Below are 24,521 nucleotides of genomic sequence, written 5' to 3' on the forward strand. Positions count from 1 at the left end.
GGAGGCGGTTCTTTTCTTCTTTTGAGAAGAAGTAGAGGAGGTAGGCTGCTCATGGAGAGCCTTCTGCTTAGCATGATAAGTGCTTTGCTCCATCTTCCTGGGAGTACCTTGTCATGTATTCCATCAGCTATGCGGGCTGATTCCATAAGTATCTGCAAGTTACCTCGAGGGTAAAGCTTCATAGCCTTTTGCAAGGCTTCGTGCAAACCTGCTTCAACTTGCGCATCTTCTCCGAATCGTCAATCTTCTTGAATGGAGTGACTTTCAGAGAACGTCCCAAAACCTATCCACATAGCGTGGAACAGTTTCGTTCTCTGACTGTGAAAGTCGATCCCATTCTTTCTTTACCTCTTCCTCATAGTCTGGAGGAAGGAACTGTGCGTAGAACTCCTTCTTGAAAGCGGTCCTATCTTGGGGTTTGCGCTCTTCCAGGATAAGGGTTAACCACCAATTGCTGGCGGTGCCTTTCAGGTACAAACTAACATGGCGAAGCTTGGATCTTTCTTTAAAATTCCCTTCAGCAAATGCAACTTCAAATTGGCGGATGAAAGCCAAAGCTTTGTCATTATCACGCCGTCCATTGTAGGTGTCGAATTTCACATCTTTATCTCCCGACTTGAATGTTTTCTGCCTGTGGTGCTTCTTCTTATGGTGCTCCTTCTTTCGATGCTTAGACTCCTTGGGGACAGGAGTCCTTCCCTTGAATGTACTTCTTGCTGCGACGGATCGTCGAGAAACATGTCTTCCGGAGAAACTATGTCTTCCAGATCCTTCATGAAAGAGAACTGAGGGGAATCAGGGGGATCCTGCTCTTGAACTTTTGGATTAAAACCGCACATGACGTTCTGGAGATTTCTTCTGCCTCTCGTGCATGCGGGAAGTTCCAATCAAAGGATCTTTTCTTGGTTGTGGCGCCTTTGGGTTCTGCGAAATTTCTCCCGACCCCATCGGCATTTTCTCCTTCCCTTTTTCAAGAGTATGGAGAATCTTTTGGACTTCTCGATGGGAGAGAGCTTTCTGCAACTCTTCCACCTGCTGTTGAAGGAGAGAGAACTCTATCTCGCGTCCTTCCATTTCTGCAGTCTGCCAAGAGTCGTCAATCCCTTCAGGAAGAGAGAGAGGACCTTGCTCTGATACCACTGTCACAAAAAAAATACGGAAGCGTAAACTGACGTTTAATTGCACTTCAAATACTCAAGAGAATTAGAGGGAGCGCGAGAAACTTGACACTTCATTGGGGGACCAGAAGATGGGCTGGTCCCCCCCCATAAAGAGAATATCTTTATTACTAAGGGAGAATCTTTACAAGCACAGGAACGGGGCATACGCCCGTCCTCTATTCTTTCTTCTGTTCTGTTCTGACTACTGACTGAGAAAGTGTTTCCACTTTCTTTCTGCTTAGGGATTTCCCATCTTCTGCGAGACTGGTTGGAAGCTCTCGAAAAGAGAGTCTATCTTCCAAAACAGCTCATCGGAAGCTCTCACAGAGGGAGAGTCCATCTTCCGTTATGTATTGCCTTCATGCTCATTCATTCATGCATCGAACACAACAGAGAAAACAAGCAAAATGCACACGCACATGCTTGCTGTAATTTTCTGTACATAACCTGAAATTCTTACCTGCGCACACCCCTACGCCGAAACAGAGGTCTTCTTCGCGATGGAATCGCGCCAAACTTGGTGTAGACTTAGGATAAGGAAGGAGAAGAGAATTTCTATGGCTGATTTGCTGAAAACAGCCCTAATCGAGGTGATTAGGGGCTGAAAACAGAGAATTACAGCAGCCGCACTCTGCTAAGAGAGCGTCTACGGCAGCTTCTCGCGATGAAACTTCACCAGAAGGTGTCTATGACTGTGAGATCCCTTGTTCTTGACAATGGGAGCACAAGGCTACCACATATGTCGCAAGGGGCTGCTCTCAAGCTTCAATGGAGGGCTCCACCGCGTAGAGCACGCTCACATTAGGGGGGGTAGGTGCACTGCCAGCCCTGAAAATGGGGGAGGGTGGGCTCCTAAATAGCCATCAGGGAGAGGGGGCGCTAGGAAGAGCGAGAGGGTGAGAGTGAGAGTGAGAGAGAGTTAGTTTGCATTGGTAAGTGTGCCACTTGGCACACTTACTTTAAAAACTTAAAAACCATTCAACTTTTGACTTTAAAAACTTCTAGCTCATTAATTAAAAATGTGCAACTAACTAACAACTGCTACCAATGATTCTTTTATGAGAACACCAAAGGTCTGTCGGCGCTATGCCGCACCGGCACTGCACCGCCTTTACCTGTTCACACTTGTCCGGCCGCCCGCCCGAGCACGGACCGTTAAATTTAATTTAACGAAACTTACCCTAAGGCTTTATTAGCTTTATTAGCCTTAGGGTCACTGTTCTAGGGACCCCATCTCATTCATGTGCTTGTACTGACGCGCGTATTTTTCCTGAGCCTAAAATCTGAGGCTACTGCTTACCCCTTTCTGAAGACCCGATTTCCCAATCACTAGGGCTTCAGGGTAATTTCTGCTAAGGTCCCTCTGAGGTGTTCTAGCCCGCATTTAGGCTCACCTGAGGCCTTAGAACTGCTAGGTCTATTCTGGTGTGCACACAACTAATTAGATAATTCTTTTCTCGTAAATAAATAAATTAATTATTTACAAAGTCTGACTTAGTTACATCCCTCTTGGTTCTAAACAGTTGACCTCAACTGTAGAGCGTCAACATAACTGTGCAAGATGTCAAGGTAGTCCTTGAGATCGGACTCAGTCATCCACTTTGCATCTAAAGGAGTGTACTTCTTGAACTTAACTAAATACTTTCGATGTAGACTCCCCGACTTGAGTTGTCTCTCCGAGTGGTGTATTATCTGTTCAGGTTGAAGGATTTCCTCAGTCTCTTCGACTTCTGGAGGATCTTCTTGTACGGGCGCCACTGGAGGAGGTCCAACATATGGTCGGAGGAGACTGACATGAAAAGCATTGTGGATGCGCCAGTTAGAAGGCAAATCCAATCTGAAAGTCACATCATTGACTTTATCTGTAATTTTGAAAGGGCCGTAAAATCTATGGGAAAGTTTGACAACTTTCCCTTTGCCGACCCGCTTTTTCAATCTAGCTTTCTCAAACCGAAGCAAGACATATTGTCCTTTTTCAAGATTGAGATTCCTTCTGTGCTTGTCTGCTTTTCTCTTCTGTTGCTCTTGAGTTCGAAGAATCGCTTGCTTTACTTGTTGATGGGCAATATCAATATTGCGCACAAATTCATCTGCGGCGAAGATGTTTTCTTTGGTCACCATAATAGGAAGTAAGAGTGGCTTCCCATAAATAATTTCAAAGGGAGCTTTACCAGTTGAGGAATGTATGGTATTATTATACGCAAACTCAACTATCGGTAAGTACTGTTCCCATTCGGATTGTCGTTCCGAAACATAGCACTTGAGGAGATCTAAAACAGTGGCATTAGCGATTTCGCTTTGACCATCTGTTTGAGGATGATAAGCTGATGAAAAATCAAGCTTAGTTCCCAAGTTTTCAAAACAATGCCTGCCAAAATAGACTAGTCATGCGGGGATCTCTGTCGCTCACAATAGTCTTTGGCAATCCATGGTGTTTAAAAATCTGAGCTAGAAATATTCTAGCCATGTGATCAGCTTTGATCGTCTTCTTCACTGGAAGGAAATGTGCTTGCTTACTGAACCTGTCTACTATAGTCCAGATTGCATCATTTCCATTCTTGGATCTAGGAAGATCCGTAATAAAATCCATGGCAATACTTTCCCATGGCGTGTTAGGCACAGGGAGCGGCTGAAGCTTGCCATAAACTTTATGTCTGTCATATTTCACTTTTTGGCATACTAAACACTCACGTACATGTTTTTCAATGTCCGCACGGAGTGTTGGCCAAAAGAAATACCTTTCGAGGGCACTAGTGGTGGAAGCAATTCCCCGATGCGGCGGCATAAGGAGAATTATGTGCTTCATCCATCACCTTTTGTCGTAAGGGCTGAGCTATGCATATTGCTTGTTGACGATAGAGTGTATTATCCCTGATAGAATAAGGTGGCTTTGAGTGACCAGCTTGAAGATCTGCCCAAATTGTGGCAAAGTCTGGATCTTGAGGATACATCTCGCTGAGAGATTCTAGTTCCTCATGATAAATTGTTGTTAGTGCATTGATCTTTGGACGCCTGGAGAGAGCATCTGCAACTGCATTCTTTGTTCCAGAAGTGTGTAAAATCTGAAAATGAAGCATTGAAAGAAAGTTGGCCCATCTCATCTGCTTTTCTGATAACTTTCTCTGTGTGAGAAAGTAGCGAAGACTTTGATGATCTGTCTTGATAATAAAATCAGCTCCTAATAGATAGTGTTTCCAAATGGAAAGAGCATGAATTACTGCCAGTAGCTCTTTTTCGTATATGGAGGCATGCAACTCTGCATCTTTAAGGCGCCGACTTTCATAGGCTATCTATCGCGTGACCCTCTTGGTTCAGAACTGCTCCTACACAATCTCCAGATGCATCGCAATATACCTCGAAAGGTTTGCGAAGATCAGGGACGGTGAGAACAGGTCCGTGACTGAGTAGATACTTAAGCTTTTCGAAAGCTTGTTTTTGTCCAAACCCCCAATGGAATGGAATCCGCTTCTTTGTCAGGTCATGGAGGGGACCTGCTATCGCGGCAAAAGCTCGAATGAAACGCCGATAATAAGAACAGAGGCCAAGGAAACTTCGTACATCATGTACTGTAGTTGGCGTAGGCCATTCTACAACTGCTTGAATCTTATCAGGGTCCATTCTCACCTGGTTGTGAGATACTATATGGCCCGAATAGTGGATTTCTTTTAGAAAGAACTCACTCTTCTTAGCATTCACAAATAATTTGTGTTTGCGTAATTCTTCAAACACTAAGGCGAGATGCTTATAGTGTTCGTCTTCCGTCTCTGAGAAGATTAAGACGTCATCAAAGAAAACGCCTGTAAAGCTTCTGTATGAGTGGAAGATTCTATCCATCATTCTGTTGAATGTAGCTGGTGCATTAGTGAGTCCAAAAGGCATCACTAAGAATTCATACAACCCGAAGGTTGTTCTAAATGAAGTCTTATGCACATCCTGAGGAGCTATGCGGATTTGATGATAACCGCTCTTCAAGTCTATACGACTAAAAACACTTGCTCCTTGTAACTTGTCAAGAATGTCGTCAATCCGAGGGATTGGAAATCGATTCTTGATTGTGATCTTGTTTAGAGATCTATAGTCTATGCACATGCGGAATGTGCCATCCTTTTTCTGTACTAGCAAGACAGGTGAACAATATGGAGAAGTACTAGGCCTTATTAAGCCCTTCTCCAAAAGTTCGTTAACCTGCTTGAGAATTTCCTCTTGCTACATTAGACTAACTCGATAAGGGGGCTGATTTGGAGGAGAACTTCCTGGGATCAAATCAATGGTATGATCCTCAGGTCACGAAGGTGGGAGTTCATTTGGAAGTTCATCTGCAAAACAATCTTTATATCTTTCTATTAACTTAAGTCTTTTTTGCTCTAAAGAGGAAGAAAGTTGTGAAACAGACACATCTCTCTCTCTTGCAAAAATCAAGTACGCTGAAACACACTTTTTCATTTCTTTCTTGATGGCAATGTGGTTGGCGATAGGAATACGCCAATCACCTGCATCTGCAAGTACAAGATACTCCTTTCCTTTGTGAGCAAAAGATAAGGTTTTCTGAACATAGTCAGGAATGGGATGCATCTTGTAGTGCCAAGGCATTCCCAAGATAACATCGCATCCTTCAAGTGAAGCTAGTAAGAAAGACTCTTGATCCTTGTAGTCGTCGACCTTTAGATTCAACTTCCCTATGATTGGGGTAGAGTTTGAGTTCTGCCCTTTGAAAGCAGATTGCGCTTGAATAGAGACTCCAAAACGATTGGGCTGCAAGTTCAGGTCGTCAGCTAGCTTGGTAGAGATGAAGTTGTCTGTACTACCAGGGTCAAACAAAATAAGAGCCCGCTGGTTGTTGATACTACCCCATGCTTTGAGAAGAGCTCTTTCTTTTCCATCCTTGGTTGTATTTCCTTGTACATCTGGGACTGCATTGGAGGAGGGTGGTTGTGGAGGTTTGGTTGGACAGTCACCCTTCATATGACCAACTTGTCCGCACTTGAAGCATCTTCCTTCACTAATGTAGGTTCGCAACTCAGCAGGAGAGAGATATCTCCCTTTCTTGGGCTGATTTGGCTTTGCTTCTGCTTCGGAGGCGGTTCTTTTCTTCTTTTGAGAAGAAGTAGAGGAGGTAGGCTGCTCATGGAGAGCCTTCTGCTTAGCATGATAAGTGCTTTGCTCCATCTTCCTGGGAGTACCCTTGTCATGTATTCCATCAGCTATGCGGGCTGATTCCATAAGTATCTGCAAGTTACCTCGAGGGTAAAGCTTCATAGCCTTTTGCAAGGCTTCGTGCAAACCTGCTTCAAACTTGCGCATCTTCTCCGAATCGTCAATCTTCTTGAATGGAGTGACTTTCAAGAGAACGTCCCAAAACCTATCCACATAGCGTGGAACAGTTTCGTTCTCTGACTGTGAAAGTCGATCCCATTCTTTCTTTACCTCTTCCTCATAGTCTGGAGGAAGGAACTGTGCGTAGAACTCCTTCTTGAAAGCGGTCCAATCTTGGGGTTTGCGCTCTTCCAGGATAAGGGTTAACCACCAATTGCTGGCGGTGCCTTTCAGGTACAAACTAACATGGCGAAGCTTGGATCTTTCTTTAAAATTCCCTTCAGCAAATGCAACTTCAAATTGGCGGATGAAAGCCAAAGCTTTGTCATTATCACGCCGTCCATTGTAGGTGTCGAATTTCACATCTTTATCTCCCGACTTGAATGTTTTCTGCCTGTGGTGCTTCTTCTTATGGTGCTCCTTCTTTCGATGCTTAGACTCCTTGGGGACAGGAGTCCTTTCCCTTGAATGTACTTCTTGCTGCGACGGATCGTCGAGAAACATGTCTTCCGGAGAAACTATGTCTTCCAGATCCTTCATGAAAGAGAACTGAGGGGAATCAGGGGGATCCTGCTCTTGAACTTTTGGATTAAACCGCACATGACGTTCTGGAGATTTCTTCTGCCTCTCGTGCATGCGGGAAGTTCCAATCAAAGGATCTTTTCTTGGTTGTGGCGCCTTTGGGTTCTGCGAAATTTCTCCCGACCCCATCGGCATTTTCTCCTTCCCTTTTTCAAGAGTATGGAGAATCTTTTGGACTTCTCGATGGGAGAGAGCTTTCTGCAACTCTTCCACCTGCTGTTGAAGGAGAGAGAACTCTATCTCGCGTCCTTCCATTTCTGCAGTCTGCCAAGAGTCGTCAATCCCTTCAGGAAGAGAGAGAGGACCTTGCTCTGATACCACTGTCACAAAAAAAATACGGAAGCGTAAACTGACGTTTAATTGCACTTCAAATACTCAAGAGAATTAGAGGGAGCGAGAAAACTTGACACTTCATTGGGGACCAGAAGATGGGCTGGTCCCCCCCCATAAAGAGAATATCTTTATTACTAAGGGAGAATCTTTACAAGCACAGGAACGGGGCATACGCCCGTCCTCTATTCTTTCTTCTGTTCTGTTCTGACTACTGACTGAGAAAGTGTTTCCACTTTCTTTCTACTTAGGGGATTTCCCATCTTCTGCGAGACTGGTTGGAAGCTCTCGAAAAGAGAGTCTATCTTCCAAAACAGCTCATCGGAAGCTCTCACAGAGGAGAGTCCATCTTCCGTTATGTATTGCCTTCATGCTCATTCATTCATGCATCGAACACAACAGAGAAAACAAGCAAAATGCACACGCACATGCTTGCTGTAATTTTCTGTACATAACCTGAAATTCTTACCTACGCACACCCCTACGCCGAAACAGAGGTCTTCTTCGCGATGGAATCGCGCCAAACTTGGTGTAGACTTAGGATAAGGAAGGAGAAGAGAATTTCTATGGCTGATTTGCTGAAAACAGCCCTAATCGAGGTGATTAGGGGCTGAAAACAGAGAATTACAGCAGCCGCACTCTGCTAAGAGAGCGTCTACGGCAGCTTCTCGCGATGAAACTTCACCAGAAGGTGTCTATGACTGTGAGATCCCTTGTTCTTGACAACGGGAGCACAAGGCTACCACATATGTCGCAAGGGGCTGCTCTCAAGCTTCAATGGAGGGCTCCACCGCGTAGAGCACGCTCACATTAGGGGGGGTAGGTGCACTGCCAGCCCTGAAAATGGGGGAGGGTGGGCTCCTAAATAGCCATCAGGGAGAGGGGGCGCTAGGAAGAGAGAGAGGGTGAGAGTGAGAGTGAGAGAGAGTTAGTTTGCATTGGTAAGTGTGCCACTTGGCACACTTACTTTAAAAACTTAAAAACCATTCAACTTTTGACTTTAAAAACTTCTAGCTCATTAATTAAAAATGTGCAACTAACTAACAACTGCTACCAATGATTCTTTTATGAGAACACCAAAGGTCTGTCGGCGCTATGCCGCACCGGCACTGCACCGCCTTTACCTGTTCACACTTGTCCGGCCGCCCGCCCGAGCACGGACCGTTAAATTTAATTTAACGAAACTTACCCTAAGGCTTTATTAGCTTTATTAGCCTTAGGGTCACTGTTCTAAGGACCCCATCTCATTCATGTGCTTGTACTGACGCGCGTATTTTTCCTGAGCCTAAAATCTGAGGCTACTGCTTACCCCTTTCTGAAGACCCGATTTCCCAATCACTAGGGCTTCAGGGTAATTTCTGCTAAGGTCCCTCTGAGGTGTTCTAGCCCGCATTTAGGCTCACCTGAGGCCTTAGAACTGCTAGGTCTATTCTGGTGTGCACACAACTAATTAGATAATTCTTTTCTCGTAAATAAATTAATTATTTACAAAGTCTGACTCAGTTACATCCCTCTTGGTTCTAAACAGTTGACCTCAACTGTAGAGCGTCAACATAACTGTGCAAGATGTCAGGGTAGTCCTTGAGATCGGACTCAGTCATCCACTTTGCATCTAAAGGAGTGTACTTCTTGAACTTAACTAAATACTTTCGATGTAGACTCCCCGACTTGAGTTGTCTCTCCGAGTGGTGTATTATCTGTTCAGGTTGAAGGATTTCCTCAGTCTCTTCGACTTCTGGAGGATCTTCTTGTACGGGCGCCACTGGAGGAGGTCCAACATATGGTCGGAGGAGACTGACATGAAAAGCATTGTGGATGCGCCAGTTAGAAGGCAAATCCAATCTGAAAGTCACATCATTGACTTTATCTGTAATTTTGAAAGGGCCGTAAAATCTATGGGAAAGTTTGACAACTTTCCCTTTGCCGACCGCTTTTTCAATCTAGCTTTCTCAAACCGAAGCAGGACATATTGTCCTTTTTCAAGATTGAGATTCCTTCTGTGCTTGTCTGCTTTTTCTCTTCTGTTGCTCTTGAGTTCGAAGAATCGCTTGCTTTACTTGTTGATGGGCAATATCAATATTGCGCACAAATTCATCTGCGGCGAAGATGTTTTCTTTGGTCACCATAATAGGAAGTAAGAGTGGCTTCCCATAAATAATTTCAAAGGGAGCTTTACCAGTTGAGGAATGTATGGTATTATTATACGCAAACTCAACTATCGGTAAGTACTGTTCCCATTCGGATTGTCGTTCCGAAACATAGCACTTGAGGAGATCTAAAACAGTGGCATTAGCGATTTCGCTTTGACCATCTGTTTGAGGATGATAAGCTGATGAAAAATCAAGCTTAGTTCCCAAGTTTTCAAACAATGCCTGCCAAAATAGACTAGTCATGCGGGGATCTCTGTCGCTCACAATAGTCTTTGGCAATCCATGGTGTTTAAAAATCTGAGCTAGAAATATTCTAGCCATGTGATCAGCTTTGATCGTCTTCTTCACTGGAAGGAAATGTGCTTGCTTACTGAACCTGTCTACTATAGTCCAGATTGCATCATTTCCATTCTTGGATCTAGGAAGATCCGTAATAAAATCCATGGCAATACTTTCCCATGGCGTGTTAGGCACAGGGAGCGGCTGAAGCTTGCCATAAACTTTATGTCTGTCATATTTCACTTTTTGGCATACTAAACACTCACGTACATGTTTTTCAATGTCCGCACGCGGAGTGTGGCCAAAAGAAATACCTTTCGAGGGCACTAGTGGTGGAAGCAATTCCCCGATGCCCGGCATAAGGAGAATTATGTGCTTCATCCATCACCTTTTGTCGTAAGGGCTGAGCTATGCATATTGCTTGTTGACGATAGAGTGTATTATCCCTGATAGAATAAGGTGGCTTTGAGTGACCAGCTTGAAGATCTGCCCAAATTGTGGCAAAGTCTGGATCTTGAGGATACATCTCGCTGAGAGATTCTAGTTCCTCATGATAAATTGTTGTTAGTGCATTGATCTTTGGACGCCTGGAGAGAGCATCTGCAACTGCATTCTTTGTTCCAGAAGTGTGTAAAATCTGAAAATGAAGCATTGAAAGAAAGTTGGCCCATCTCATCTGCTTTTCTGATAACTTTCTCTGTGTGAGAAAGTAGCGAAGACTTTGATGATCTGTCTTGATAATAAAATCAGCTCCTAATAGATAGTGTTTCCAAATGGAAAGAGCATGAATTACTGCCAGTAGCTCTTTTTCGTATATGGAGGCATGCAACTCTGCATCTTTAAGGCGCCGACTTTCATAGGCTATCTATCGCGTGACCCTCTTGGTTCAGAACTGCTCCTACACAATCTCCAGATGCATCGCAATATACCTCGAAAGGTTTGCGAAGATCAGGGACGGTGAGAACAGGTCCGTGACTGAGTAGATACTTAAGCTTTTCGAAAGCTTGTTTTTGTCCAAACCCCCAATGGAATGGAATCCGCTTCTTTGTCAGGTCATGGAGGGGACCTGCTATCGCGGCAAAAGCTCGAATGAAACGCCGATAATAAGAACAGAGGCCAAGGAAACTTCGTACATCATGTACTGTAGTTGGCGTAGGCCATTCTACAACTGCTTGAATCTTATCAGGGTCCATTCTCACCTGGTTGTGAGATACTATATGGCCCGAATAGTGGATTTCTTTTAGAAAGAACTCACTCTTCTTAGCATTCACAAATAATTTGTGTTTGCGTAATTCTTCAAACACTAAGGCGAGATGCTTATAGTGTTCGTCTTCCGTCTCTGAGAAGATTAAGACGTCATCAAAGAAAACGCCTGTAAAGCTTCTGTATGAGTGGAAGATTCTATCCATCATTCTGTTGAATGTAGCTGGGTCTTCCGGAGAAACTAGTCTTCCAATCCGCTCATGAAAGAGAACTGAGGGAATCAGGGGGATCCTGCTCTTGAACTTTTGATTAAACCGCACATGACGTTCTGGAGATTTCTTCTGCCCTCTCGTGCATGCGGGAAGTTCCAATCAAAGGATCTTTTCTTGGTTGTGGCGCCTTTGGGTTCTGCGAAATTTCTCCCGACCCATCGGCATTTTCTCCTTCCCTTTTTCAAGAGTATGGAGAATCTTTTGGACTTCTCGATGGGAGAGAGCTTTCTGCAACTCTTCCACCTGCTGTTGAAGGAGAGAGAACTCTATCTCGCGTCCTTCCATTTCTGCAGTCTGCCAAGAGTCGTCAATCCCTTCAGGAAGAGAGAGAGGACCTTGCTCTGATACCACTGTCACAAAAAAAATACGGAAGCGTAAACTGACGTTTAATTGCACTTCAAATACTCAAGAGAATTAGAGGGAGCGAGAAAACTTGACACTTCATTGGGGACCAGAAGATGGGCTGGTCCCCCCCCATAAAGAGAATATCTTTATTACTAAGGGAGAATCTTTACAAGCACAGGAACGGGGCATACGCCCGTCCTCTATTCTTTCTTCTGTTCTGTTCTGACTACTGACTGAGAAAGTGTTTCCACTTTCTTTCTGCTTAGGGGATTTCCCATCTTCTGCGAAACTGGTTGGAAGCTCTCAAAAAGAGAGTCTATCTTCCAAAACAGCTCATCGGAAGCTCTCACAGAGGAGAGTCCATCTTCCGTTATGTATTGCCTTCATGCTCATTCATTCATGCATCGAACACAACAGAGAAAACAAGCAAAATGCACACGCACATGCTTGCTGTAATTTTCTGTACATAACCTGAAATTCTTACCTACGCACACCCCTACGCCGAAACAGAGGTCTTCTTCGCGATGGAATCGCGCCAAACTTGGTGTAGACTTAGGATAAGGAAGGAGAAGAGAATTTCTATGGCTGATTTGCTGAAAACAGCCCTAATCGAGGTGATTAGGGGCTGAAAACAGAGAATTACAGCAGCCGCACTCTGCTAAGAGAGCGTCTACGGCAGCTTCTCGCGATGAAACTTCACCAGAAGGTGTCTATGACTGTGAGATCCCTTGTTCTTGACAACGGGAGCACAAGGCTACCACATATGTCGCAAGGGGCTGCTCTCAAGCTTCAATGGAGGGCTCCACCGCGTAGAGCACGCTCACATTAGGGGGGGTAGGTGCACTGCCAGCCCTGAAAATGGGGGAGGGTGGGCTCCTAAATAGCCATCAGGGAGAGGGGGCGCTAGGAAGAGAGAGAGGGTGAGAGTGAGTGAGAGAGAGTTAGTTTGCATTGGTAAGTGTGCCACTTGGCACACTTACTTTAAAAACTTAAAAACCATTCAACTTTTGACTTTAAAAACTTCTAGCTCATTAATTAAAAATGTGCAACTAACTAACAACTGCTACCAATGATTCTTTTATGAGAACACCAAAGGTCTGTCGGCGCTATGCCGCACCGGCACTGCACCGTCTTTACCTGTTCACACTTGTCCGGCCGCCCGCCCGAGCACGGACCGTTAAATTTAATTTAACGAAACTTACCCTAAGGCTTTATTAGCTTTATTAGCCTTAGGGTCACTGTTCTAAGGACCCCATCTCATTCATGTGCTTGTACTGACGCGCGTATTTTTCCTGAGCCTAAAATCTGAGGCTACTGCTTACCCCTTTCTGAAGACCCGATTTCCCAATCACTAGGGCTTCAGGGTAATTTCTGCTAAGGTCCCTCTGAGGTGTTCTAGCCCGCATTTAGGCTCACCTGAGGCCTTAGAACTGCTAGGTCTATTCTGGTGTGCACACAACTAATTAGATAATTCTTTTCTCGTAAATAAATTAATTATTTACAAAGTCTGACTCAGTTACAAAGTGCAAAATGTCAGAGGCTTTCCCAGTGGCTAGTTTTTTCAAACCTCTCAAAGCCGCTGCAAAAGTTATAGGTTCCTTAGTGTCAACCTGAATTTCAGCATTCATCAATATTTGAGCATCGGTGGAAGCATAGAGTGTTTGTGCATATACATACATTTCGTCCATGCTGAAATTTCCCATTATATCCTCCTTTTTTCCTTTCATGTTGCGCCATGCTTTCTTGGGCTCTTTCTTAAATCTGATCACCTCTTGCTCCTCCTTCAAAAGTTCATGCATCCTTCTCTTTTTCCTTTTCAGCATCTTGTATTCCTTGGCTGCACTTTCCCACTCCTTCATGGACTTATTGAAGCACTTTAACTTGCGTTTGGCTGCTTTACATTCTGCATCAAACCATGGGTTATGAGGGAGACCTTTCACTTGGTGATTTCTTTTAGATCGCCCCATAGTGACCTCTGCAGCCTCTTCTATTGCTTGACGAAAGGTAGCCCAATTTTCTGAAATGTTTTGGGACATGCATTGGCTACTCAATAGGCTGTCCAGAAAAGTGGCATAATCGAATATCTTTGTGGCTTGCATTCGATATGCCCAACTTGTTGCCTTTTGGATGCGTTGTGTAGGCATGTGTGGGAGGTATAGACATACATGAATTGGAGTATGGTCCGAGTTCGGTGACCGAGCCTCAATTTTAAAGTGTCCAATTAAATCCAATGCATTGTGGCTAACTAACGCATAGTCATTAGTGCTTCTTCCATGGTTTGATGTATAGCATATGTATGTTCCGGAGCTTGCAAATTTCTTGGTGCCATTCATGACTACAAGTTGCATAGAATTCATCATGGATATCAAGACCGAACCTTGTTCATTCATGAGGTGATCGCATGAGCATCTATCCCATATTGCATCTAATACAAGATCGCCATCTTTGTCGGCGGGATGGGTTGAGTAGTCAACCAATTGAACCTGTATGTTGGCTATGCGAACATTAAGATCCCCGAGTATCATCACTGCCCCCTGTGGTGTGTAGGTTGCAATATCTATATATAGGTCGGCAAAAGGGTCATTCTTGGAGAGATTATGCAAATCATAGAACGGGGATTCCCGATGTGGGATGTAGCATCCCGCAATGAACATCGATCTCCCAGATGTACAAATCTCAGATGGTGGAAAGGCTGGCAGCCCAACAACTCCAGATGGCTACATGGTGTGAGACAAAATACAATGAGGGTGCCCACCCCTCTTATATAAAGGAGAATAGGGGCTGGTCGGGCAATAATCCTCAATATAGCCCAATGACCTAAAAATATGACCCTCCAATATAAATGGGGGAATATGTGACCAAAACAGGTCTAAAGTGGGAAATGTGCTAAACAACCTAAGTGTGCATGAGAACCCTGTCCAACAGGTGTACGGGTGGCCAACCCACAACCAAGGGCCACTGCATGTGATGTGTGTGAAGCCTGTAAACAGTGTGCGAAGCATTTGGAGATGAAGAAAATCTAACAAGACTGGCCACTGAAGGCTATGGGCTTGGGAGAGCTGTCCACTGACACACGTGCAGTGGGATCCTGGAGAGTGGTTTTGGAGGGACCCTTTCTCCTCATCAGACCATCCAGGCGTCCCTTTCTTTCAGTACACTGTTCGACTGGGACGTCACATATTGGCAGCATGGAGAGAGGCTCGTCCTGCTGCAGCACCTCATTGGCAGGAGGGGGGTCTCACAGCTGAGTTCTTGTCAACTTTTTGGGAGAGGTTGTGGAACTCCAGACAGCCAAGGCGAGTCACTTTGTTCCAGTGGCTGGTTGAACATCGAGCTACAGCAGTTGGGAGTTGGCTAGTACATAGTGGTCACTCGGCAGCATGCGCAGCTTGTGACCATCTTGTGGAGAGCCAACGCCACTGTCTTTGGGACTGCCTTTAGCACAGCAGGTTTGGCTTCGTGTTCTTCGGCTCATGCCAGCTCTTTCCACAGCTCGGCAGTACACTTCCTTGGTCCACTCTCACAGGTCCGGCACTTCAGTTTGAGCTATCCTCCACCAACAGGATGATAGTGAGACAGGGGGTTCGACCTACACTCCAGCCTGCTCTACAGAGCTTACTCCACGGGAATGGTGCAGTGAGAGAGAGGAGTGTTGGGAGCTCATCTGCAGCCTGACACTCTGGTTCATCTGGCAAGCCTGCTGCTTCCGCATCTTCGAGGCTCGTCCTGTACCACCAGCAGAGACAGTTCGGGATCTTTGGCTAGAGCTGACAGTTCAAGAGACTCTAGGGCAGCTCCGACCACATATGGGAGCGTAGAGAGGCCTTCCTTCGATGCTGGCACCCTGGGCCTTTCTTCACCATGGTCCAGGGTGTGCTCAGATGGCACTACCGTCCACCTGTGTGGCTTTTCCCTCCTCCCATTTCTTGATTTAGCCTCATTGTACATATGCTACTGTTGTTTTTTGGGAGAGTCTTCCCCACATGATTGTTGTATCCCACTCTTGCAGAGGTGGTTGTAGCCCTATACGCAGTTTAATTAACTAATAGAAGGATCTTTTTCTTGGGGGGGGGGGGGGGGGGGGGGGAACCCACTACGAACAAAGTCATCCACATCCTTTTTAAGCCTCGGCAAATAGAAGTAATGCTCCACACCCTTCGAGGTGGTATCTATGCCGCGGTGGCAAGTAAAAGGTGGACAATGGCACTCTGTCAAAACTTTGTCCCTCAAAGGCTGTGTATCACGCAACATCGTTTTCCGCATAAAATAGCCATCCTGTATGGAATAGCCTGAAACTGTCTCCCGTCCTGAATCCCTGGGAAAAATATCAGGAAAGTCAAGATTCGTGGCGTACTAATCAACCATATCCTCAAAGCTTCTGAGATGAATCGCGGAAATAGCCAAAGCCAAGGGCTTCTGAGACAATGCATCTATCACTGAAGTATGTTGTCCCTGAACATCGACAATCTGGAAGTGAAACTGTGACAGGATGTTAGCCCATCGCATCTGCTTTCCCGAAAACTACTTCTACGACAAGAAGTAGCGTAAACTGTGGTGATCTGTAAAGACTATAAAGTAGGCTTAGAGAAGATAGTGTCGCCATTGCGTAAGGGCATGGATAACTACCAAAAGCTCTCTCTTAAAACTGTGCAACCATTTCAAGACGACAAAGCATTCTGCTCTCATAAGCAATTACATGGCCTTCTTGCATCACGACTGCTCCCAAACTGCGACTATAAACATCACAATAAACTTTAAATGGCTTCTGCAAGTCAGGTAAGGCCAACACGAGTTCAGTAGTCAACCTTTCTTTGAGAGTCTCAAAGGCTACAATATATATCAGTCCCAAGTAAAAGTAACTCCTTTTTGAGTCAGCATATGCAAAGGAGAAACTATCTGTGCAAAGTTTTGAATGAACCGCCGATGAGCACAACCCGAGAAAACTTTGAACTTCATGATTTTATTTTATTTTTCAAATTAGGCCAATCACGAGATGGTCGCTACTTTGGCCGCTCCATCTTTAGCTCTACTGCTGAGACGATGTGTCCAAGAAAGTGTATTTCTGGCAAGAAGAACTCGCTCTTTTTCGCATTTATAGCCAATCTCTGTTTTCGCACTCTTGGAGAAGACGATAATATTGTCAAAGAAAGTGCCCATAAATGATCAGTACTCTCTGACAATTCTGTGCATCATACGGTTGAATGTAGTCGGTGCATTTGTAAGACCAAAAGGCAACATCAAATATTCGTACAAGCCAAAAGTCATCCTGAAAGCTGTCTTGTAGACGTCTCCAAGAGCTTTTTGGATCCGATGATATCTATAGGTAATCTGCTTTTGATGGTGGTTTTATTGAGAGATCTATAGTCGATGCACATTCTCCAAGATCCATATTTCATTAATACTAGTAGCGGTGAACTAAAAAGTGAAGTTATAGGTTGGTTTTCTAGAAGTTCTTTTATCTGGTTCATTATCTCTTCCTTCTGGGCTCGGCTCACTCGGTTCAGTGATCAATTCGGTGGTGTATTACCGGGAATCAAATCGATCGTTATGATCTTTTGGAGGTGCAGGAGGTAACTCTTCTAGTAAGCCTTCAGGTAAACAGTCAGTCTGAGCTTGCACAAATTCTTGTTGTCCCTTGTTGAGGTCAAACATATTTGACCTTTGATCATCATTCAGTTATTTCAAGAGGATCGAATAAAAAAAAAAGATTGGATTTCATCAATCCAGAAACGATCAAAGCCGATTCAAGTGGGACTAACTCGCCCTTCAGTATATCATGTACAGTCTCTTTGCCTTACAATTTTAGATCAAGCACAATTTTCATGCCCTTCTAATTCGTCAAAGTCGCTTTCTTAGATAGTCAACCACAACGTTATTCTTGTGGTACCAAGGGATTCCTAGGAGGACCTCACCCTTCTAATGGCATTGATATAAAAGCCCTCGTCCCCTAAATACCCCTGACAATGCAAACAAAGTTTGCCAATGACAGGTGTTATGGCAACATCCCATTCGGGTGCCACTAGAACTGCCTCCGCTTGTGGCCTTAGCCTATCGAAGATAATTTCAAGTCAAGCTGCCAATGAAGTTGGCCTTGGCTCCTCCATCAAAGAAAATGAGGGCTTCCTAATCTTTCATTTTGCCCCATGCGCGACAAAGTTTTGTGCTTTCGTTCATCTGATTCGGGTCGATTCCCACGCAATGTGGTACCAATCATTCTTTCATCTTTCCTTTTCTATGTTCAATTGCTGCTCTGTAACTCTCGAGCTTATCTTCTGGTGGTCCTTTGGTTCGTCTTCTGTTCAAGAGTTTTCTCCAGCTCTGCCTGCGAGCACAGGTTCCACTTTTTCTGCACTCGTCTGTCCTTTCAACTTTCCTCCCGACCTAAGAGGAGAAGCAATGGCCTCACGTCATCTCGAGTAAATCTCATCAATCGGGTAATTCTCAGGTGTTTCGCAAGTCTCGAGTCTCTAGAGTACTTGATCAATCTTTTCACACGTGTCAACCTGCAGTTGACGTTTGTACTCCGCTCTGGCAAAATTTTCCACAAAAGTTAATCATTGATCATTGCAAAGTACAACTCCTGCAGTTGACGTTTTTATCATTAATCATTGCAAAGTACAACTCTCGAGGGTCCTCTGCTCTCAGAATCTATGTCCAAATGCTTTGAAGAGTAAGGCCCCAAGAGCTCTTTTATTCTTACAAGGGATGCCAAAAGCAAAACAATCCATGCTCCACTTTTTGAAGAAAAAGTGACTATCTTGTCGATGGAACCATATAACCGGCCTGTACACAATAGAGGGCGGTACTAATTCAATTACCTGTGAACTTACACAGAGCACTGAGAAGAAAAGAGAGCAGTGATGCATCCAGCGACTAGATCGTCACTGCGCACACGAAGACCGACACTCTGAAGGCCCCAAAGACTTGCGCCCCTTTCGGTATTTCTTTATTAAATTGAAAATAGACGATCCGAACACTTAGATCAAACTCTCACCAAGCTGTCCAAACTTGTCAAGGGCTGAAATCGCAAGTTTCCGACCTGATTTCGGCAACGGATTCCCTCGCATTTTAGAAGCTTTTTGGTGAGCTGTAACAGAATTTCAGCCTGCTGTAATTTCCTGTTTTGTCACTACCAGGTACCCAAAGCCCTGTCTAAGCATCCCAAACCCTTCCTGAGGCTCCCCTAGTGTCTTGTAGTTTAGGTGTGAAACCCTGCACCTGCGAAAAAACACAGTAGGCTGTAAATCTCTGTTTTGGATCATTTTGGGCAGAGCGAACACGTCTACGCGTGTCCCAAGAGCCCGCACGCAATGGGACAGACCTTTGTGATTTGGACGAGTTTTCACGCGAGAAAACTCTCCAAATTCGCAATCTTTCGCGATGGAACTATGCGTACCTGTGGGGGATTTGCAATTAGCTAATCCGGTTCTTGTTCAGAAGGCTCTTGCATGGGCAAATGCACATAAAATTATAATATGTGCAAAGGGAGAGAGAGGGAGAGAGAGAGAGAGAGAGAGATGCACGAGAGCAAATCGTCGCTACATGAGACAAAGGAGAAGGCAAGCTTTTCATTAAAGCTTTGAACCTGCACCCACTTCTCACACACACCCTGTAAATGCACATTGTTCCAAAAATCAGACTCCACTCTCATTTGGGCGCCCCCTCTTGCTGAGGTGTCCACCAACAGGTTGCACTCCTATTGCCAAGTGTCCAGTTTGCCCCTTTGGTTTAATTTCCTAGTTCCCACCAACTTATAAAGCTGTAGGTGACTTGCCAAGTGGCCCAAATTCCATTTGGCGCACACACGCTTCCATACTCATCATAATTCAGTCCTAACTGGCCCGACCAGTCACAGACTGCCCGACCTGCATCCCCAATGTGAGAAACCCGTTCGGCCGCAGTCATTTCACACTGGCCATGCAATGTCCACTTGCACGTTTTCATGGAAAAGAAGTAAAAATAAAATAAATAAAAATATGCAGTACACATTTAAGGAAGGCATAGGAAAAATACACCTCCCGGTGACACCATCTGCCGCTATATTAAGCCAATGAGCACCTCAAGCTCCTCTCTCTTAGGGGCCCTGTAACATTTCAAGCACCTGAAGCTCCTCAAGTCCCTCTGCAAAAATCCAGCCCACATAACCAAGACATGAAACGATTGCAGATAGTCATCACTCTCCAGGGCTACAAAAAAATTTGATGATAGTTTGACTCCCAAGTCAGACTTCCCCCTCTACTTCTTTGAAACATGAACAGAGGCATTGCTACCAAAAATCCTGAAATGGGAGACACCCACCTTTCTACTAAAGCAAGCCCCAAATGGAGTCTAATAGGGAAGGAAAATCGTAGGAGACCCGTTGAGGGTATGGAGAGCTGAAGCAACGGCCTCTGCCCACAAAGCATTGGACAAATCCTGATCCTCAAGCATAGTTTGGGCCATCTTCACCACAATCTTGTTCTTCCGCTCCATTATATTCCCTGAGTGCAACCCAGTACTCACAAACTCACGCTTGATGCCAAGGTTTGCACAATTCTGTACAAAAGCATTGGAGATAAACTCTACACCCTTGTCCGCACGAATAGTCGTCACTTGCTTGTCTGATTCCTTCTCCACAAGTGTACGCCAATTTTTGAAGAGCTCAAAGGCTACCACCGGACACAGAGTGAAACTCTGAGAGAGAGAGAGAGAGAGAGAGAGAGAGAGAGAGAGAGAAAATGGCACCCCTTGCACATATTTCAATCTCAAAGTAGCAACAGCATGTGACACTACCACATTGACCTAGTGCTCTACATGCACCATCTAATGACATTCTTCCCATCCATGTTCCTATTTCATGTCAATATGTAGCTGCACAAAAAGGCAATTCTCTTGCCATCCATGCTTTGTTAGGACAAAGAAGGCTGGTCTGAAGCCTCCACCTTTGTTCTCTCTGCATTGTCTCCTCTTTACCATGTTAGATGCACAACCCAGCACAATCACATTCCATTTAAGCTCCTCACTAAGTTTAAATTGCCACATTTAATTCAATCACGTGCATAATAAAATTACCTTTGCAAAACATCTTCTCCTCTGCCTTGTCTATTCCGACTCACGTTGTTGAGTACTCTCTCCAATATGCGAGGGGAGTTATTGTATACTCTTCCCTTAGGGAGGGACTTTAATGTCTACAACCCTCTAAAACCACATAACATAAACTTAAGTTTCATGTTGCAGGTCCAAAAGTCACAACAGTTCTGAAGTCCATTATGTCTTTACAATTTTGATAACGCTATCAATAAATTCAACCATTTCCAAACCAAATTCGTGCATTACGTAAACAATGCAAAGGCAGGACAAAACTGCCCAGAAGTTCTAATAGCTGCAGAGAAAATTCTATCCATACATTGCTGAGCGAAATCAGAACATCTCCATGAAAGCGCCTACAGTGAAAACCACTCACAACCATGACCGGAAACAACAAATGTTGAGAAACACTGTAAGGGAGATACCTTTGACAGAGATGATCTCTAGCTCACCATGACCGCAAAACGGAGGAGAGAGGGAGAGCCTGTGCGTGGTGGAGGTAAAGGGGTTGAGGCGAGTTGGGAGGTAGAACAAAAAGGCGAGCTTGCAGGGGTTCGGCAAAGTTAATGAGGGGGGGCTCCTGCAGGCGAGTGGGTGGAGGGCGTGTAGCTGCTTCATGGGCGATAATGTGCTTGACCCTGCACAAGCACACGCAGTTGTAGCCATCGTGCAGGTGCAATCCTCATTTGACAGCCCAACGTCCCCGATTACTAATCACGCGCATTTTATCATCCACATTGAGCATTCCAATTGGCAATCCATTTCGAACTTGGAAGTGGGGCCTGGCCATTGATCCCAAATGCTTTCAAATGCTAAGACAGGAAGAGCGCACAGCCTTTGGAATTAGCCTAGAACAAATATTTAGGCGTCTTGTAGTGCTCCACACAATAAAATTGAAGGAAATCTTGCTTCAGCGAACAACATGCAATTTTTGTAGAACATGGCATTTTTGTACACACATTCCTCTGTAATTCTCTCTTAACTATGCAATCCTCTCAATAATAGGAGTTGCCTTTCTGAATCCCATAATGTTACTTACTTTTGTGTTGTAAGGGGCATATGCTTACTTTTCAACCAAGTGAACAAAAGGGACACCTTGACTGTTGAGGCAGTCAGCTAAAAAGCTGGGTCATTCTCTTCAACTACTAAGAAATGTCCATGTTCTACCCCCGTTTGGGAAAGGTGTGCCACAATTTAGCCGAGGCATCAGATTGAAGCTTGGAGCTTCCATGGCTATGGAGGCATTGTGTGAAGTATCCTATAGTCTACATGCATGTGCACACTTCACGTGGCTAGGGGTCGTGACCTACCGTGGTGGAACCACCCCTAAGTTTTAATAAGGGCCAAGAGGGCCAGGTGGCAAAACTAGGGAAAGATTTCCCATGCACCAAGGCGGCACGAATTGTCCATAAGAGGGGAGCGGAGGAGCTGCGAAAAGAGTGTGTGTGTGTGTGTGTGTGTGTGTTTCCAGGGCCACTAGAGTCTTTGTCTGTCACTCACACGCCATAGCTAGGGGCTCAGCTTGTTACCCTACACTAGTATTAGAGCCATATATTCTCTTGTTGGTTGCCATATACTTTCTTGCCAGTTATGTTGGCTCCAAGATATCATAGCTTGGACACACCATAGCTTTGCAATGCTTATTAACTCAGGCCCGCCCCTGCTGACTTGCTCCATTGCCACCTTCTTATAGTGTTCCCTATGGGTGCGTGCAACTCGAGACAATTAATAAACTTGGAAGCCTCAAACCTCAACCAGATTGGTTTGGTTAAATAGTTTCAGACTGTCCTCGTAAGCCAGAGAGCCATATCCCCCACACTTGGTAGCTCATACTTTAAGCCATCAACTTTCGACTCATCTCCCTTACAGGCGTGGTAGCCCTCTTTCCCACTCTCAACAACACACCGCTTGGCCTACTTGCTTATCTACTAGGAGGTAGCATTGCCAATCATCGTTAATCAAGTAGGAGGGCTTTCCATGCTACTGAAGTCAAGGCAAGAAATTGAAAGAACCAGTAATACTTGTAGTGGAAGGTTTTATCTAGTTAATTATCTGCCTACCCGACTCTCCCACTTAGTCAATTCCATAAAGTATAAAGGGTGCTAAGGGAAGTAAAGCAAGCAGTAAGGGGAAGTAGTCATGAGGTGACTGATGAGGATACGAAGCATCGCATGTCTTTGGCAACTACCCCACATCATATCGTCAGGGAACTTTTGTACATTTATGCATAGCTTTCTTAGCTTGCTTTTTACCATTTTTTTCAAAGTTTTTAAGTCATTTTTGCTTTTAAAACCTACAAAATGAAAAAAGACCAAAATCAAAAACAACCTGAGACCGACACCAATCAAGATCAAAATATGTATGGGATTCAGGACATAGAGAAAAGTGGTATGTGCCATGTGAGTAGCAGGAATTGAAGTACATAGGGTAGAAAACATAAAACTACAATTTTAGACTCTCCTTGCTACTCTAGATTATCTCAAAGATCAGATGACTAAATAATTGACTGAGCAGATACATAAGGTAAAGCAGCAAATGACACAATATTTTGTGCCATCCAATCCAAATATGCCTTCCACATCTAGGGACGACGGAACCGTATATAAAGAGGGTGCTATAGATTGTCTTGATACCAAGTCAAGACCTAGAGATAACTATGTCCTCAAAGACATGAAACCTCCTCAATTTAATGGTGAAGAAAAGGATATAGACAAAGATGATATCTATACTTTCTTGCAGAAATGGCAAGACCTATGTAGGTTAAAAAATACCCCACATGAGTACCAACCCCTTGAGGCTAGTCTGTCATTGGGGCCAAAATCCTACAAATGGTGGATGATTCTCAAGGCACTAGGAAAGCTTCCAACGGATTGGGCTCAATTTGAGAACATTTTGTATGAAAGAGTTTCTTTGTAAAAATGAACTAAAAAGAGATTGGGAGGATTGGGATAAAGCTATGCAATGGGGTAGGCCTTTGCTTACATTGCAAAGTACAAAGAAAAGGATAAAAGTCTTGAAAAGAGTCATAATGATAGGCAAATCCATGTAGTCCAAACACTTTTGATAAATGGTGATGAAAAGTATAAATTCATAGAAGTGTTGTATGAGGATAAAGAGCATCTTTGTTGCTTGTCAGCTCGCATGTGTAAATCAAGTTTCGGTCCACATGAGTTGGTGAAAATGCATGGATTTGTGAATGGGAAAAGGGTTGAAGTCATGATAGATGACTATGTTCTTGTCAAGAAACTAAAACTTTCTTAACAATCAAGTGCTCACCAATATGTCATCTCTGCGTGCATGGTGAAGACAAGAAGATATTGGATACACTTGTATCCAATTTGGAAGTTGAGATACAAGGGTACAAAGACAAACTTAATTTCCGAATTATGATAATGGATCATGTGGACTTGGTTGGGAAGGCAATGGATGTGGGGACTAGGACCTTCTGTGAAACGGAGTTATCAACAAAACTAACTAGAATTTGAAAAAGTAGGTTAAAAAATGTTATACAAGGTAAGCATGATGTGCAAAACAGTCCTTTGATATGTTCTCTTGAAGTGCAAAAGCTTGTAAATAGAAGGTCTCGTGATGTATTGTTTTGTGCTGATCTTTTGTAAATAAGGACTCTGGGAAAGATTAGGTTTCTTACTCATCTTTATCTTCTCATAATAATAATTATGAATGTGATTTGAAAGTCTTGCTAGAAGGATTAAATATGTTTTTGTTATTGATTTTCCAAAAAGTTTACCTCATGAAAGAGGTGAAATAGATCATGCTATCAATTCACTTAAAGATGCAAAGCCAGTCTGTAAACCACCTAA

General features: G+C 44.2%; 1 protein-coding gene across 2 annotated transcripts in view; it reads right to left on the bottom strand.

Annotated features, from left to right (window-relative positions):
* The window catches only part of LOC147427724 (uncharacterized), a 118,399-nt gene extending 96,908 nt beyond the window's left edge, over nt 1-21,491 (bottom strand). Inside the window, exon 1 of one of the 2 annotated variants that reach the window (XM_086497122.1) lies at nt 21,126-21,491. In XM_086497122.1, the coding sequence (XP_086353248.1) occupies nt 21,126-21,366 (241 nt within the window). In that variant the 5' untranslated portion in view covers nt 21,367-21,491. The remainder of the gene's footprint in view (nt 1-21,125) is intronic. The other variant, XM_086497121.1, reaches the window with a different exon arrangement.
* Nucleotides 21,492-24,521: the final 3,030 nt, after the last annotated feature.

This window comes from Adiantum capillus-veneris, chromosome 23, assembly GCF_014529385.1.
Source record: "Adiantum capillus-veneris isolate H3 chromosome 23, ASM1452938v2, whole genome shotgun sequence".
NCBI classification, from domain to species: Eukaryota; Viridiplantae; Streptophyta; class Polypodiopsida; order Polypodiales; family Pteridaceae; genus Adiantum; species Adiantum capillus-veneris.